The following is a 17775-nucleotide window of genomic DNA, read 5'->3' as shown; positions in this document are numbered from 1 at the left end:
ATCTTTGAATTTAAAAAAATGAAGACCATCAGGGATTTGTAAGCAAACCAGGAGGAATAAGACAAAATATGGTGAGCCGCAGTGATCTGGCCCAACCAAAGTTTATTAGAATCATTCTGGATGTCCTGTGTTGAGAGATGGAGGTTGTGTTACAATGCTGCTTATTTAGGGACTTGGATTTGGTCACACAGTACACTGACAAGATGATATCACCTGTATTGATTTTACACTAATGTTGCCAGCTAACTAGGATATTTTCAGTTAAAGTATTTGTATGGCTCACAGTGGATTTCCAGGCACGGAGTTGTCCTAGAAGAAAAACCCATTTTTATTGCCTATTGATACTAGAAGTAGACAAAGACAGTCCCTTAAGAGCTGGATGATCCATAGTACCTCCCTTATTTTTTGCCTCTCTAGAAGTCCGTTGCTATGAATTATCCATACAAAGACACACAGAGATGGATTGTATGGAAGCATGCCTGTTAGGAAGGATGACTACTTGATAAGAAGAGCACTGAAGTGTACAAGTAGTTGAGCAGTGGATTAAATAACCCAGAAAAATGGTGAAATGTTCTTTGGGAGTTTCAAGAGATGGAATCTCCAAGGATGCTTTAGCACAGAACTCGAATGCTTGTCATGCTTTTGTGGCATTTTGGTTAATCCCAGTAAGGGTATTGGCCAGCTATGGATTTTGGTGGGGTTTTTTTTATGGACCAACCTACCTTTGGTTTTTAAGCACAGCACAGTGGCTCTCAAACTATCACAGTTGGTCCCCCACCCTCAACTCAAGGAAAAAAACCTGCCTGGAATACAAGAACAATTATGACAAAGCTAAGCCGGTTCAGTTGGTCAGCATTATTCTTGTTAATGGCCAGCCCACACAACCGCTTTACATCCATGGAAGTTACAGGAAAAGTCAACCTGTGTGGGTCTCTAGCCCAAAGCAAGCTGGTCATTTGCATCCTGACGCTGCACTGCACTCAAAAGGACTGGTTTCTGACAACTACCATCTACTAAATAAGTCACCTCTGAAATTAGGAAGCTAAAGAGAATTAATGTTGTCAGGGTCCAGCCATATCCACATCCTGAACCTGAGGTGTTGGGGGTTGGGGGGAGGAGCAAGGTGAGCAGGAGCTCCCAGCAAATATCAGTATTACCAGAGATTCTGCCCTTCTGGCAGAGCAGCCATGAAACTTTGCATTCCAGCTGGTGAACAGCTAGGGGTGGAATCGTCCAGGGTCTCGGGTGTGTGTGTCTTGGACCCCTTCCTTTTTTTAGAGCAGGATCTCAATCTCTGTAGCATCCTATGAGACAATCAGCATAAAAGAGAAGTGTGTTAGCCACTGAGTCTTCTAACATGCTTCTTTGTCCTTTCCTGCTGATCGGAGCCAATGAGAGTGAAAGGAGGTGTGTCAGCCACTAATAAGACTCTTATTAGGGTGGTGGTGGCAGCTATGACTAACATGAAGGGGCCCCACACATCTGAATTTGCTACTACACTACTGTAAACAGCCGGTCTCCATACCAGCTACTTGGCATCTCAACTGGATCTTGGACAAACACACACGCACTCCATCAACCCAGGGCCAGGAGAGCAAAACAAAGAGCAAGGGCCTCCGGCTAAGTGCCAGGCGGTATGCCTGCCCTGCTTACTCTACCACACATGCGATTTCCTTCCATATTTATGAATGTGATCTAATTAACATCCATCAGCTGATCCCACATTTACAAACCCTTGTTGGGGTAATTCAAGGCTCTCCTCACTCTGCTCATAAACACACACCGGGGAAGTCGAAGGATCTCCTCTTTCGCTACGCCCGTTTGCGAGTCCAAAACGATCCTGAGAAAGGACATTGATTAGGGGTAAGCTGGGACCACTTTGTTTCACCCGTGCACGCGAGGGAGAATTTGCTTCAACTTGGCAACCAGGGTAAAAATAAAAACAGACCCAGAGCTTCCCCTTTGATCCTGCTCCGCTGGCCAGGTAGGGATCACCCGTCCAGCTCTGACCCCCTCCTTGGGGAGCCCAGTCAAACTGACCCGCACTTACAACATGGCCGCAGGCTCTGGGTGAGGTCTGCCGGAGGAAGGGCACCGCGCTACAGCCTCACCACGTACTCTGGCAAAGCGGACGAGGAAGGGAAGCAGCACCTCTCCCTGCCGGGGCTCCCCGGGCACCGCTGCCTACTACTTGCGCCAGTCCCTCCAGCAGAAGGGGCTGCATCGCTGCTGCTGGCCAGGGGCGCCTTCCTTTCCGTCTCGTCTTCTGCCTCGCCTCTCAGGCCAGCTCTGGTGGGGGAGAGCAGGAGCCACGCGTGTGCCTCCTAAGACAGCAGGAGCGCGCCAAAACTCAAAGGCGAGAATGAGCGCGCGGGGAAAGGAGTCTGCGGGCATTTTTTTCGGAGGGAGCAAAAGAAAACGCTGAAGGGGGAAAGCAGACTAGTTTCTCACAAAAAAACATGAGGATTGGTGCCTGTCCATTTTGTTTGCCTCACATCTCAGATTCTAAAAATACTAGAAACGCATTCCTGTTTAAAAGGAACCCTAGAATCAGAGGGCTATGGTTCATGAGGTGGGGGGCACTGCACCCTTGCCTACCTCTGCGGACGCCCATGACGAGGGGTCCGTCTCCCTTCCCTCGGTCGGTCATCGCCTTCTCCATTGTTTTAGGCGCAGCGCCCTTTGGGCCCAGCAGCCTGCCTTCCTCGCGACCAGCGCCTCACACAGTTCGCAGCCTTCGACTTCAAATTCTGGGCCTTGGTTCTCCCTCCGCTGACAGGCAGTTCTCCAACTCACCTTCCCGCCTCCACAAGCATCATTTGCCTACTAATTGTATTCCTCCTCACTCCCACCCTATATGCTAAGAGCGAACTCACAGTCTGAATGTAATTATTCCTTATTTATTTTAGAAAAGGCATGTTATACAACCTATGCAGTGGGCAAGGTACATTGACTGACTGTTGAAGATGAGGGATGAAAAATGAGGGGTTTGGAGAGAAGGGCGTATCCTGGAAAAGGGCATGGATGGGTGGATGGCTGAGACCCTGAATAAGACAGGAGTGTACCACCCTGCAACATTTTGTTGCAGATCCCATTTGTACTTCTTCAGCATCTGCATAATACCACCAGAGACTCCTACTATGCCATCTCCCCTATTACCTGACACCCTCCCCTGATGCCCTCACAATGTCTCAAGCATCCCTTCCCTCCCAGTATTGCACCCCCAGTACTCCTGAGCTTCCATTGCTACATTCCCTCCTCCATATTCTTTAACTCTTGAGTATAGTTTAGGTTCTAAATTGCCTCACCCAGAGCTGTGGACTCATAACTCCTTCACCCTGATCTCACAATCTCCAGAGATCTACATTCTCAACCTTTTAACCCTGAGCAACCAGGGCAACCAGCTATCTCTGTAGTCTTCCTTCCTCCTGAACTAGAAACCCATTATCATCATAATCAACTTAGAACTCTCTCAACAAGCTCTGCCGCTCTGCACCAAAATCCATTTCCCCAATTTCTCCAGCATGTCATAGAAGCCCACTTCACCTGCACTTCCCTCCAGTAAATCTTCATGACTCATTCTCACAGCCTCCACAATTCTGTGATTCACTTTACACCCTCACATTCTACATAGCTCCAGATTCCTTTTCGGTGTGCAGCTTTTCAGTCTTCTTATCCTTCTACATAAATATTTCCAAGGCTTAATACGCTTCTTAAAACAATAGAAACAATACAGTCACGATGACAAAACAACAAACAGATATAACAGCTGATCAAATTATAGCGTTAAAGCAATCTGATTTTTTTTAAAACCTGGGAAAATAAAAAGGGTTTCACGTGGTGCCAGAAAGCAAAATAAATTGAGTGGGATGTCTGTTGAGCCTCCCTAAAGAAAGCATTCTGTACATGAGTGCTACCCCTGAGATGTCTCTGTCTCCAATAGACACCTGCCCCAATTTTTCATGGCAGGGGCACCCAAATAGAACCTCTGAAGATGACCTCAGCCCAAGGACAGGTCTATGTGAGAGTAGGCAATCCTTCAGGTACCCAGGTCCCAACCCATGCAGGTGTTCAAAGAGAGGGAGGAGAAACTGTGGCCCTCCAGATGTTGCTAGACTCCACCTCCCATCATTCCTGAGCCATTGGCTATGCTGGCTGGAACTGATGGGAGCTGGAGACCAGCAACACCTGGAAGGCTACAGGCTGTCCACCCCCACCCTTGATTTAAAGGAAAGCACTAGAAATTTGAATTATGCTTGGAAATGCACAGGAAGCTAGCTATCTGAATACTAGTGAGATAGGTTTCCATTGACCAGTACCAATTAACAGCCTACTGGTTATATTCTGAGCTAACTGCCTTTAGCAGTTGACAACATGGCATAACAGTCAACACCCCTGCTCTGCTTACTCCCAGACTCAAAATGGACCCTCAGCACCCCAGCAGCAATATCCTCAAGCCATGCCCTTTAACCATCTCCAGTTTACACCAGTTTCCTAACATGGTCCATCATATTACAACATATATGGCAGTTTTCTCATGCTTTCACCTTAAAGCAGGCTATCCTATCACCACCTCATCAGTTTATTTTCACTTCATAAACTGTTCACCCTCCATTATTCTCATCCTACCTCTTGGCATGACCCAGTCCCTCATTTCTTCATGAGTCTGTTGCTTATCACCAGTTGAAATTTATCTGGTGGTTGGTTTTGATGTAATCTAATACTGTTTATGCTTCTTTTGAGTCTGCTGGAATTTCATGTGCTATTTTTTAGCTTTTGATAGTGGGTAAATCTAATTTGTGGTAATTTCCCTATCATACTGATTAAACAATATTTCTTCTGTAGGTTTGGAGTGTGTCTTGTATTGGACACTTTTCTCCAATTCATCATGGTTTACTTTACAATGGCAAGTATCTCTTAGTTCTATTGTTACACATTTTACATGGGCAAATATTCTGTCACTTCAACAGTTTGGAACCCCTCTACAGCAGTCCATTATGATGCCTGGTATTTCGTTTTTATACTAGACTGCTATTTCACTGTTAGTCTCAAGGCGTTGTGCTTTAGTGAATTGACTACCATTTTATACCATATTTCCTTCTCACACTCAGATTGTGTCCCAACTGCACTTGGATTATTATGTGATAATCCTGGAAATGACATTTGAGCAACAGTTGAACAATATCCTGTCCATGTGCAAGACATGGTGATGCAGAAAGGAGAGAATGCATAACCTCTGTACAACTAAAAGAGAAACCAACCAACCAGATGTATTTCAGCAATTAACTGAATGTGATGGAAGATGGGAAAGGCTGGGATTAATTGTGTCATTCTCTGTTGTTTTTGAACAACAGAGGCTGCAATCCTGTTGACACTTACCTGGGAGGAAAGCCCACTGAACACAGTGGGACTTACATCTGAGTAAACATGCAAAGGGTTGTGCTGCACATGGTACGTTTTTGATTGCTTCAGCAGTTGATATGCAGGTGACAGAAAACCTGGAGGTATGATCTAAAACAGAATGGAGAGGTCCTTTAACTTTCTCTTTGATCACTTTGCTTATACATAGGGCTTACACAAGGAGTTTTGTTTAGGAGTGGCTTTAAAAAATGTAAAGTGTAAGGAGGTGTGTTGTTTTTGAGTCCCAGACACCAAATACCAAATCACTAAATATGATTTGATATCAACTTGTAACAAGAAGAGAGTGGGAGAGACGTTTGAAGTTTAAACATGAACACTTTATTGGTTCCAACTAAAGTCTCTTTGGAACTGGGAAATTTTTGCTGTGGATGGTCAATCAACAAAGTCTGAAAATTGGACCCAGTGTGTGAAATACCATTACAGATCTAAACTCCAAAATGCTGTTATTTATAACAGGTTTCTGGGGGAGGAGGAATCCACACTCGATATTATCCATTAAAATTTTTAATTATCCTGCTTATAAAATGAGTAGTAGTAGCAGCAGCTCTGTTAAATAAAAACTCAGAATTTTATGAAGGCAGTATGTTTCTGTTCCAGACACAGAGTTTTGTCCTGTGGCATTTTAAAGACTGATTGATTGATTGTTGATAAACAAATTGATTATGACATAAGCTTTTATGGACTACAGTCCACTCCATCAGATACATAAAGTATTATCCTAAGTTGCAAGTACATACATACATGGCTCAGGGCAGGAGTGGGGAATTAGCACCTTTCCCCACAACTGTGGGCTCACTAGGTGGGTAGGGTGCAGCTATTTTCTCTGCTTGCAAAGGCTCAGGGCTTTGCAGGTGCCATCAATGCATAGTGTCTTTTAGTTTGAAGCCACACCTTTATCTGCCCCACACTTGACATCATATATGATATCAAGTGTAGCATAACTGAGTGTGGCTTGGCAGAAATGGCAAAATACGGCCTGTGGGCTAGAGGATCTTCAAAACAGTGAGGTCAGAAGGAAATGAAATGCAGAAAAGTACAGACAGTGATATCCTGCAACTCAGGGTGACACCTAATGTATATGATGAAGTAGACTGCAGTCCACCCAAACTTATGCCAAAATCCAGTTTGTTAGTCGTTAAGGTGCCATAAGACTCTTTGCTTGTTTTTGTTCAACAGGGCTACCTCTCTGGAAAAAGAAACTTAAGTTTACACTTCTGGTCTTTTTGGCATTTTCCATGTTTAGGTATGCTAGGATTTAATACCTTGTTTGAAGGTGTTGCAACCCGGGTGCCTTAAATTGCAACTTCCATGTTTTTTGGCAAATCAGTAAATATGCAAGCATCTTTAACTACACTTCAGCAGAAGTGGGTTTTTTAAAAAATGCCGCATTGATTCTTTTGCCACGTGTTGGTGAAAAAATGCGTTGATTTAGGTTATGTGTAACCGCGCCGCAAGAAGAAAGAAAGAAAACGGGTGGGCATGCGTACGTCTGTTTCCTGGGACGGGAGCAGGAGCTGGAGCTGAAAAGAGCCATCTGTTTGTGCTGGAGAACAGCTGCAGCAGCTGTAAAAAAGCAGTTGGCTGCGCATGCTCCTCCCTCAGCCGCCGGCGCTTTTGTAGACTCCGTCGCAAGCACACGCATGCAGCTAAACTAGAACGGTGGGCGAGTTTAGGGGTTCCGTCCTTCAGAGAAGCTGGTACTGGAAACTGGAACGACGACAGAGAGAAGAAACTCCGCCTGACTTTTTCGGGCTGGAAGGTCTCGGGAGTTGATGAGCACCACCACTGGGGAGGAACAAAAGGCTGGCTCAGGCGGTGCCCCACCGCTTAGCTTCTCTTTCAGGGCCAGCGGGGGATGCAGTCCCTCCGGTGAGTTTTGCCTTGGTGTTCCGCCTTTTGGGTCCGTCAACCACCCACCCTCGCTTTCTCTTCTCCAGGCGAGCTGGCAGGAAGTGCTGCTGTGGCTGCGTTTTACTGTTAGCTCAATGCACCGGTTTACGGCTAAGAATTAGGGGAAGGAGAAAAGGGGCTCGGAGTGAGTTTCTCTGCTCTTGTGATCGGAGGCCTGGCCTAGCAAGAGGCACGGTCGGGAAGTGAAGACTGGGCTCCTCCAGATCTTAGACGTGGTCTTGCAGACTTTATTTGATGCGAGACTCTAGTTTGGCAAAGGGGCGGGTAAGGGATCTCATGTTTATATCCCGATGCTGTTTATGTTTGCTCATAAATAAATCCCACTGGGTTCGTTTTCACTTAATCCCTAGGAGAGGTCTTTAGGATTGCAGCATTACAGGCCGATCCTAGTTATGTTTAGTAGGGAAGTAAGTCTCGTTGGGACTTCATTGGGACTTACTCTCAAATAAGTGTACTTAGAATCGTACCCTGGATGCACAACATACATGTGATATAGTATTTTGCCTTTAAAAAGCAAAACGACTGTTTCTTGGCCAGAAGACCAAAAGGATTGTTAAATGAGGCAGTTGCTCCAAGGTTTTCTTTACAGGGATAGTGCAGCCTTCCCAACATTGATGCTCTCCAAATGCTTTGGACTTCAGTTCACATCAGCCTCAGCCAGCATGGCCTGTGGTCAGTAATGACCACACTGGCTGGCTGCCCTGGGCTCCTGCTGGGAGGAAGGGCAGGATATAAACATAAACATAATAATGGGATTTGTGGCCCAAAACACCTGGAGGGTACCAGGTTAGGGAAGTCTGGTCAAAGGTGCATGGCCCTGACTTTGGGAGAGGTGCTGTATTAAAATCCTAGACACACTCATTATATGCAACTGTGTGGGATTATGGCTATCATCTAGATTCTAAAAGTAAGTTATGTGAATCTCAGTAGAATTGATACTGTGTGTGTCTAGGATCAGTTTTAAAGTGTGTTATGTAATTAATCCATGTTAAGTTTTTTTTGTTCTTAATCTCATGCCCACTGTTTTACTTATCTCTTTCATCGCTCAGTCAGTGGTTGCTTCTCATTTTTCTGAAATAGCATGATAATCCACAATTCAGAGAAGAGAGGAAACCCACCTTCCCAGGAGATAAGACTTTCTCTGTTTCAGATCTGTTTTGTTGACTCTTTAGCCTTTTCCCTAGAAATATATATCTTCCTAAAAATACCCTCAGCAAAAAAAAAAAAAAAAATCCTTATCCTCCCATGGGATCACTGATGGAATCAGTACTCTTCAGTCTAGCACAAAAGCCTAGAGGAGCTGCAACCAGAGGAGGCAGTGCTTCCATTAGGAAGGAAATACATTTGCTTTGCATGGGGAGTAGTGCTTTGCAGGGCAAGCAGCGCCCTGGTTGGGAACAATATTTAGCATTTTAGAGGCTTTCCCCACTAGACTTGGCCACGTACCAAACCACAGAGTGTGTTTACTGCACGAGTCTTCTCCAAATGCTATTGGAATTTCTTTTCTTTGCCTCACTTGCTGTGCTGCAAGAAATAAGTGGTTGCAGTCATAATAAAAACCCTATTGAGTTAGCACAGACTGCTGTTGGTTTCCATGACATGGCTTCTGTATTTATTTAAATATACACCCAGAAGGGTGCATCCAGACTGGTGATGCATTGTATGTTCTGATCCTGATATAAGGACGGAGGCACAGCCCACACTTCATTATTTGGTGTGCCACTGCTTGTTCCTCTCTAAGTGCACTTCTCTGAATTTTCTCACAGCCATGGTTTTTTCTCATAAAAGAGCTTGTTCTGCAATTGTTGTGGATGAGTCTTTCTTATACTGTCTCTCTTCTAAGCGATTGTCTGCATTTCAACATAATGCTATACTGCCGGGCCTGTATGCACATTTGGAATATGCACATTGAGAAAGGGCTATGAGTACCACTCCTTCTAGTTGCTTCTCTTCCTCACCCTCTGGGTCATTCTGCTGCCCTCAGAAACAAAAAGGGAAAATGCTCACAGATTTCTTGCTTTCTCCTGGGGTCTGGGTGAATGTTAGTTCCAGCTGAATTAAAGAATCTTCTTGGATTTGCAAGATTTTACTTGGGATCCCCAAGAAACTGCCATACAATTACTTTGGTACAGTAAGAAATCACAGATCTGGTGCTTGCCATCAGTATCCTCAAATCACAGAAGACATCTGTGGACACAGAGGTGACATGATTTTATGGTGGCTTTGAAGGGATCCCTTGTAAAAATTATGAGAATCTGTCTTGGATCCACGTTTTTGCCATATGACAATCTTGAAAAGTACGAGGCCAATTATTCTTACAAATCACTCAATGGAAACAGATGTGATCTGTGATATGAGGTGGGTTTGAAAAATTTTTGCATTCCCAAGATCTGTTTTATTGGATCCACTGTATCTGTGTACATGCACCTACTTTCTCCGGCATTTCCATCCTCTCTCTCCCCCCGGCACGATCTCTTGACTTCTATAGCACCAAACATTGCTTCCTCTGTCTCTCCCCCAATTATTCTTTCTCCCTCCAGTGCCTTAAATTATTTCCATTTTTTCTCCTCACCCCTCTTTTCCTCCTCCCTTCTTGGTCACTCCACTTTATGCTCAAATCTGAGCCTTGAAAAGCATAGACAGCTGGGAGAGGAAGTGGGAAAGAGTGTAGCTGTTCCCATGTTCTCCTTCAGGTCTATGTACTTTTCAAGAAGAAACAAGCTAACCATTCTCACCACCTCCTGAAGAAGGGGACAATGAGCATTGGGGTAGGGGTGCTGCTGCTCAGAAATTTTGTGGGCACCAAGGAAAGTTTTCAAGGGTGCCATTGTGTCCATGGGCATTATATTGGGGCTCCCAGAAGTATGGTTTAGTAGGATTATGCTGTGAATGAGCTGTGTCCTGAGCGTTCCTGCTTTACTCCTTTCTTTGCTCAAGTGGGCAAATTAACCATGATGAGGGTAGCTTAGAGTGGTGTCTAAACCTGAGATTATGGATTGCTTGACCCTAACAAACCACGGAGAACAAATTCATGGAGGAAAAGGCTAGCAATGGCTCTTAGCCATGATGGCTATGCACTGCTTCCACAGGCAGAGACAGTATGCTTCCAAATACCAGTTGCTAGAAATTGCAGGAGGGGAGAGTGCTCTCTGCACTCAGGTCTTGCTTGCGGGCTTCCCATGGGCAACTGCTTGGCCACTCTGAGAACAGGATGCTGGACTAGATTGTTAATTTTATCTGCTTCGAGGGAAGGGCCCATGTCTCAGTAGTACAACACATGCTTTGAATGCATGACATCCCAAATTAAGTTTTTCAATACCATTAAAAAAAATTGGATAACCAGAGTGGGGCTTTTCTGTGAATCAGAGTAGTAGACAATACTGGGCTGGATTTGATAGATCATTTCTTATATTCTTCTTAAAGAAAATGTAAGCGTGGACCCTTCACAATCCTGTCAAAGTTGCTTCCTTTTTTGGGGAAGGGGGATGTTTTTTGGCATACGGCACCTATTTTACTGGAAATGTGTCTATGGGTGCTTAAATTCATCAACATTTGTTTTCATGGGTATCTTGTTGATGAAATATCCCGAGAATCAAATTGTCTGTTTGCTTTACTCATTGCTTTTTGAATCAGAAATCCTTGTGTGCTTAGCTATACCACATAATGACTACAGTCACAAGCTTGCAAGGATATCCTTGAGAGCATCTGCATTTAATAGTGTTATATGTGATGCACATGCTCTAGTATTGCAGAACAAGGGCTTTTGATGGGTTGGGTCCCTAAATGTGGCAGTAATAATGCCTTGCCCGTGCTTGGACTGGATTGTGGAGTATTTGCCATGGAGCATTTGCATGCCTATATGTTGTAGTATGTTGCAATATTTAGGTTGCAGACCTATGACAGTTACCTGAGAGCAACTCCCATTAAAGTCAGTAGGGTTTACTTCTGAGTAGGCATGTGTAGGATTGCCCAGCTGATAACTGGTTTGGTCTAGAGCAGCCTTTCCCAACTAGTGGGCCACCAGATGTTGTTGAACCACAACTCCCATCAGCCTCAGCCAGCATTGCCAATGGTCAGGAAAGATGGGAATTGTGGTCCAACAACATCTGGTGGCCCACTAGTTGGGAAAGGCTGGTCTAGAGGTTTCCTTTGCTGATAGAGTATTACTTGGGTTTCCTTTTGAGCATTTGTTGTCTCTGAACAGATCCAGAATTATGAAGAAAATAATATAATAATAAAATAAGCACAAAAAAGTTCACCCACTTTATATGTGTGCGTATAGATATAAATCATATTTTTGTACAGTGCTGGTAAATATTTTAGATAAAAGCTGTTTGGAAAGTTAATCCTTCAAACGTTTCCAGAAATGATCCTGACTATGCATTTGAAACTTTGTACCAAACCCCTGTGAATAGGCAAAGTCTGAAGAAGAGTTTGGGGATTGATTTCCAATCTGCGTGCCCTGCATCGCATGAGGGCTCAGTAAGCAAACTGCAAAACAACCGCAAAACCTGTGGTGTTAGGGCTACAAGCTTTGTGGTTGGTTGATGAGGATCAACTATAATGGGGATACAAATTAAACACATATATTTTTAAGTTAGCTTTTCGGTTCTGTTGTATGAATAAATATGCAATAATTTCTGAAGGAGTATGCCACTGTATTCCAAGGGTGGAGGAGCAACAGTGGGAGGGGACTATTACCTTCATGCCCTGCCTGTGGGCTTCTGGGTACATCTGGCTGACCATAGTGGGAAACTGTGGACATTTGGTCTCCAAAATGTTTAAGAACATGTTTTGAAGGTGATTCTTCTTTCTAACAACATACTGTGATTTATATAGAATTGCCACACACAGCACTTTCACAGAGAAACCTCAGTAAAAGGGACATGTCCCTGTCCTGAAGAACTTACCCTCTAAACAAGACTGAGGCAAGGAGAACAGGGTTTGAAAATGAACAAATGCAGTTGTGTGTAATTAGATTTAGTGGTTACATGAGAAGAGAACAGTGAGCGGTAGGAGAAAGGCTGCAACTCAGTGGTAGAGCATCTGCTTTACATGCAGAAGATCCCAGCAGTCTTTAGTATAGGTAGGGCTGGGAGAGACTTCTTGCCTGAAACCCTGGAGAGTCACTGCCAGTCAGTGTAGACAATACTGAGCTAGATGGATCAGTGGCCTGACTCTGTATAAGGTAACTTCTTCTCTTCCTATGTTCCTAACTTGTAATTTTATAAACAAAAGCTGTCTTACACTTCCTTCAGTGTCTCAACAATATGCAAATATATTTAAATATAATCAATTAATTGGGCAACAGGAGGTAATTAATCATTTAAAACAGTCATTAATTAGTTGCCAGCCCTGTGCACCATAGACAACCCACACAATGTTTAGTGCTTACACATGTTTTAAGTGGCAGCATGTAATGTGCCACTACATTGGGAGACAAATGTTGGGCTAAGTTGTACCTGGGCTATAATGCCCATTCCAAATCCTAGAAATGCTGTTTGTCAGTTTGCTTTCTGCTGTTGAGTTGGCCACCACCTGTAAATGTAATTTCCTTAAACCTATCCCAATATTTTGGAGTGAGCAATTTGTTTGGGAATGCCTTACTTTGCCAGTGGAGGTCACCATTTGACAACTTCTTGAAGGTTTTGATACGCTATAGTTATGAAAAAAAATAACCAGCTATCTTGGTTAAATGTGACTGCAATGAATAAAAATACAGCAGTGAACAAAAGGTATGGATGCCACAGATGTTGCTTTTAGTGATTTATTGTTGGTTTTATTATACATTTGAGTTTTATTGTACATTTTCTAATATTTCTAATTTATGATATTAAGGTTGCTATCCAATACATGCCTACTTAGAAGTAAGCTCCATTGGGTTCACTGGGACTTACTCCCAGGTAAGTCTGTTTTGGATGGCAGCCTAAGTAATTTAGAACTGGTCTTTGATAAAATGCCCACTTGAACTAGTAGGACAGCACTTGTAGAGAGAATGAAAGGTATGGTAGATTATCATAGTGTTTGAGGCGTAGAAGGAAAACGGTAAATGATTGTGGATAATGGATGTAAAGAGGGGATCTACTATGCATAATTACTGATGGCTCCTCCCACATCTGCATGCTACACCTGTGTGCTTCTCTCATACTTACATGTATCTGCCTCTCTTTGAAATGTCAAAGCTGGCAGAGATCTGAAAGTCATTTCGATCTACCTACCATTGCAACATGTGTTCCTTCAAATATCAGCTTGCATCCCTATAATTATTAGAGAGGTTAGTGAGGTGTGCCATCTAGAGGCACCTGAAAGTAAGATGAACTTTTCTGATCCTAACCTACCACATTTATGACAATGAGGAGGCTTGTGGCACTTTAAAGACTTAACAGATTTATTATGGCATAAAAATTTGTGGACTTTGGTCCATGAAAGCTTTTGCTGTAATAATTTTTTGTTAATCTTTAAGATGCCACAAATCTCTTGGCTGTTGTTGTTATATGCCTCCAAGATGATTACAACTTATGGCGACCCTATGAATCAGTGACTTCCAATAGCATCTGTTATAAACCACCCTGTTCGGATCTTGTAAGTTCAAGTCTGTGGCTTCCTTTACAGAATCAATCCATCTCTTGTTTGGTCTTCCTCTTTTTCTACTCTCTTCTGTTTTCCCAGCATTATTGTCTTTTCTAGTGAATTCTGTCTTCTCATTATGTGTCCAAATTATGATAACCTCAGTTTCATCATTTTTGCTTCTAGTGATAGTTCTAGTTTAATTTGTTCTAACACCCAGTTATTTGTCTTTTTCGCAGTGCATGATATGCGCAGAGCCGTCCTCCAACACCACATTTCAAATGAGTTTATTTTTCTCTTATCCACTTTTTTCAGCGTCCAACTTTCACATCCATACATAGAGATCGGGAATACCATAGTCTGAATGATCCTGACATGTTCAGTGATACATCTTTGCATTTGAGGACCTTTTCTAGTTCTCTCATAGCAGCCCTCCCTCATCCTAGCCTTCTTCTGATTTCTTGACTATTGTCTCCATTTTGGTTAATGACTGTGCCCAGGTATTGATAATCCTTGACAAATTCAATGTCCTTGTTGTCAGCTTTAAAGTTACATAAGTCTTCTGTTGTCATTAGCCTTCTTGACTTCAGCTGTAGTCCTGCTTTTTTGCTTTCCTCTTTAACTTTCAACAGCATTCTTTTCAAATCATTACTGGTTTCTGCTAGTAGTATAGTATCATCTGCATATCTTAAATTATTGATATTTCTCCCTCCAATTTTCACACCTCCTTCATTGTGGATCAATCCCGCTTTCCGTGTGATATGTTCCGCGTATAGATTAAACAAATAGGGTGATAAAATACACCCCGTCTCACACCCTTTCAGACTGGGAACCAGTTGGTTTCTCCATATTCTGCCCTCTTGTCCAGAGTATAGGTTGCGCATCAGGACAATCAGATGCTATGGTAGCCCCATTTCTTTTAAAGCATTCCATAGTTTTTCATGATCTACACAATCAAAGGCTTTGCTGTAATCTATAAAGCACAGGGTGATTTTCTTCTGAAATTCCTTGCTCCGTTCCATTATCCAACGTATGTTTGCAATATGATCTCTGGTGCCTCTTCCCTTTCTAAATCCAGCTTGGACGTCTGGCATTTCTTGCTCCATATATGGTAAGACCCTTTGTTGTAGAATCTTGAGCATTACTTTACTTGCATGGGATATTAAGGCAATAGTTTGATAATTACTGGATTCCCTGGGATCCCCTTTCTTTGGAATTGGGATGTATATTGAACGCTTCCAGTCTGTGGGCCATTGTTTAGTTTTCCATATTTGTTGACATATTTTTGTCAAAATTTGGACAGATTCAGTCTCAGTAGCTTGTAGCAACTCTATTGGTATGCCATCTGTTCCTGGTGATTTGTTTCTTTCAAGTGTTTTAAGAGCAGCTTTCACCCCACATTCTAAAATTTATGTTTCTTCATCTCTTGGATACTCCTCTGGAAATTGTCACATTTATCACTACATCAAGCAGTTTCAACTTGCACTGCTTGATGGGGAAAGATCCTTGACAGCAGGGCTGTGGAGTCGGAGTCAGAAGCAATTTTGGGTGGAGCTGGAGTCGGTAGAAATGTACCAACTCTGACTCCGGCTTCAAAATAAATTTTGATTGACAAATGTTTTAAAATATAAATTCAAAATGTCAAAGAAGCTTCCCATGAAGTCAACTGCATTTGAGCATTTCACCATAACTCAAGATGGAAAACATTTTGTGTGTCAGTGTATGACACAGGACCCAGATGAAGACAAATACTGTGATGCCAAGTTCAGTGCATATTCAGGCAGTGATAAAAATGCTCCTACGAGAGCTTCCAATTTAAAAAGACATTTACAGTGCTTTCCAGGCCTGTGGAGTCAGAAGCAATTTTGGGTGGAGTCGAGTCGGACAGTAGAAAAATAGAGGAGTCGGAGTTGAAGGTTTGTCGTACCGACTCCACAGCCCTGCCTGACAGATCTTTCCTGATGCACTCTCTCATTTCCATTACTGTTTCAAGCATCCTCTAAAACTAAATAATCACAAGCAAGCTTTTTTTTTAAGGTGCGACCTGCTTCATTAATGGGACCTAATGGAATTATAGGGCTGCTTCACATTAACTCAAGTTAACCTGAAAGCTCATGTAGAGGATTGTTGCATGTTAGTTTCCATACAATAAACCTATGTGGTTTTCTTATAAAAATGGTTTTACAGAGCATAACCTTTTGCATAAACATCTTTCCTTCCTTGGGACGCAACTCTTGCAGACTTCCTTTAGTTAGAAAAGTTAATGCTGACCTGTTTCCACCTCTCTTAAGTTTGTCAGCTTCACAAATAACATGGTGGCAGCAACAGTAACAACAAAAATCTGTTAGAGGAAATCTCTGTTGCTTGGAAACAGCCTGGCAACAGTTCTTGCTTTAAAAATTTGGGGGGGGGAATCCTTTCTTTGGACAGCCTTGCAATTAATGGCACTTACTGGAAAGTTTTATTATATTTTTAAAAAATTGCTGCACTTTTTGCCTTTTGTTAAAGCTGAAGATAAACATTGTGGACAAGATCATGTGAACTTCTAGCCCTTTTCCCTTGTGGGACCTAGTTTCCTCCCCAAATCCTATGTGTGTGTTGATGTGGAATTTCAGTTGTTTAATGTGCTGCATCTTGTGCTGTATCTTGCCCTGCACATCACATTTTATCTGAAATGTTTGAAAGGACCACTGTAAACCTTGATATATCATTCTGTGTAGGGAACTTGCTGATTTCTTAGGACGTATAGAGTTTCTTTTCATGATAGCAGACTGCACTTATCAGGCTGTGCTTAGAGTGAGACACGCTTAAGCCTATCGAAACCAGACCATAGCATCCTTAGCTGCACAGCTTGTAGGAAATGCCTCCTCCTTTAAACCAGGTTATGTAGGCCTAGGTTAATTAGAATGACTGTCACTAGTTTTGCTGGAACAAAGAAAACCTTGCGAAGCTTAGCACTCACTTATGAGACCAGCAAGGAGTTACTGAGCCTAGCTGAAATAAAATGAATTCCTTATGCCTGTTTGTAAGGGGCAAGTGAAGTTTGGCTATTATCTAGCGTCCCTGGCATGAGCATTGTATTAACAACCTTCCAAGCCTTCTAGCTTTACCATTTTAAGGCACTTTCTGGGTTCCGTTTACATTCCTCCTCCTTTGCTTCTCTTGATGTTTATTGTGCTGAATGCTTTTTTCTTTACTTTCCTTCAGCTTGATGATGTCCTATAAATATTTGGCTTCTTCTTGGGAGCTGCAATGAAAGCTAGCTAGCAGCACTGTAGGAGGAAACATATTATTTAAAGAGCATGTTTCATTTATGCACAATTGACACAAACCAAATGCTTTCTCAAATGAAACTTATTGACCAGAGAGAGAGATACTGACATGTGAGGGATGTGAACATGTTAGGGTGGCTGGCTGCTGCTGCTCTCTTGGAACAAAAGGTAATAATCCAGATTGTGGGTGTGACTTTTGCAATCCAAGATACATATTTATAGAGAGGGCAATGACTGTAAGTAAAGGTGTTCTGCTTTATGTGTGTATTTATGCCAGCCTTCACCAAGTTGGTGCTCTCCAGAAGTTTTGGGCTATAATTCCCATCAGCCAGCATGGCAATTCTGTTCTGCATAGCATAAACCAGCCTCTGTAGCTGGGCTTTGTAAATTTAATAATAATAAGTCTATAATTGCAGAATTCTGGGCTCTAAAGCCTGGGATTTTGGACTTTGTCATCATGAAATGACATGGACTGCCTTCAAGTCGTCCCGACTAAATAGGAATCACCTTTAATTTTTTTGGCCTACCTCAGGTGCCATCCGTAGCTACACTGTAGTGTTTCCCCTCTGAGCTAATCTTTTTCTTTTCTTGGTCCCGGTGTTGG

At 42.8% G+C, this 17775-nt stretch overlaps 1 protein-coding gene across 6 annotated transcripts in view; it reads left to right on the top strand.

Annotated features, from left to right (window-relative positions):
• Positions 1-6927: 6927 nt before the first annotated feature.
• Positions 6928-17775, top strand: part of PALD1 (phosphatase domain containing paladin 1) — a 195678-nt gene continuing 184830 nt past the window's right edge. For 3 of the 6 annotated variants that reach the window (XM_061635276.1, XM_061635272.1, XM_061635278.1), the window contains exon 1: positions 7418-7596. Coding sequence is in view for 4 of the 6 variants with exons in the window: in XM_061635272.1 (XP_061491256.1) it covers positions 7567-7596 (30 nt within the window). In the remaining 2 variants the exon portion in view is untranslated. Of the gene's footprint in view, positions 7291-7416; positions 7597-17775 lie in introns of those variants that run through there. The other 3 variants (XM_061635274.1, XM_061635273.1, XM_061635277.1) reach the window with 3 other exon arrangements.

This window comes from Rhineura floridana, chromosome 7, assembly GCF_030035675.1.
Source record: "Rhineura floridana isolate rRhiFlo1 chromosome 7, rRhiFlo1.hap2, whole genome shotgun sequence".
Classification (NCBI taxonomy): Eukaryota; Metazoa; Chordata; class Lepidosauria; order Squamata; family Rhineuridae; genus Rhineura; species Rhineura floridana.
This window is presented reverse-complemented; position numbering and strand designations above follow the sequence as displayed.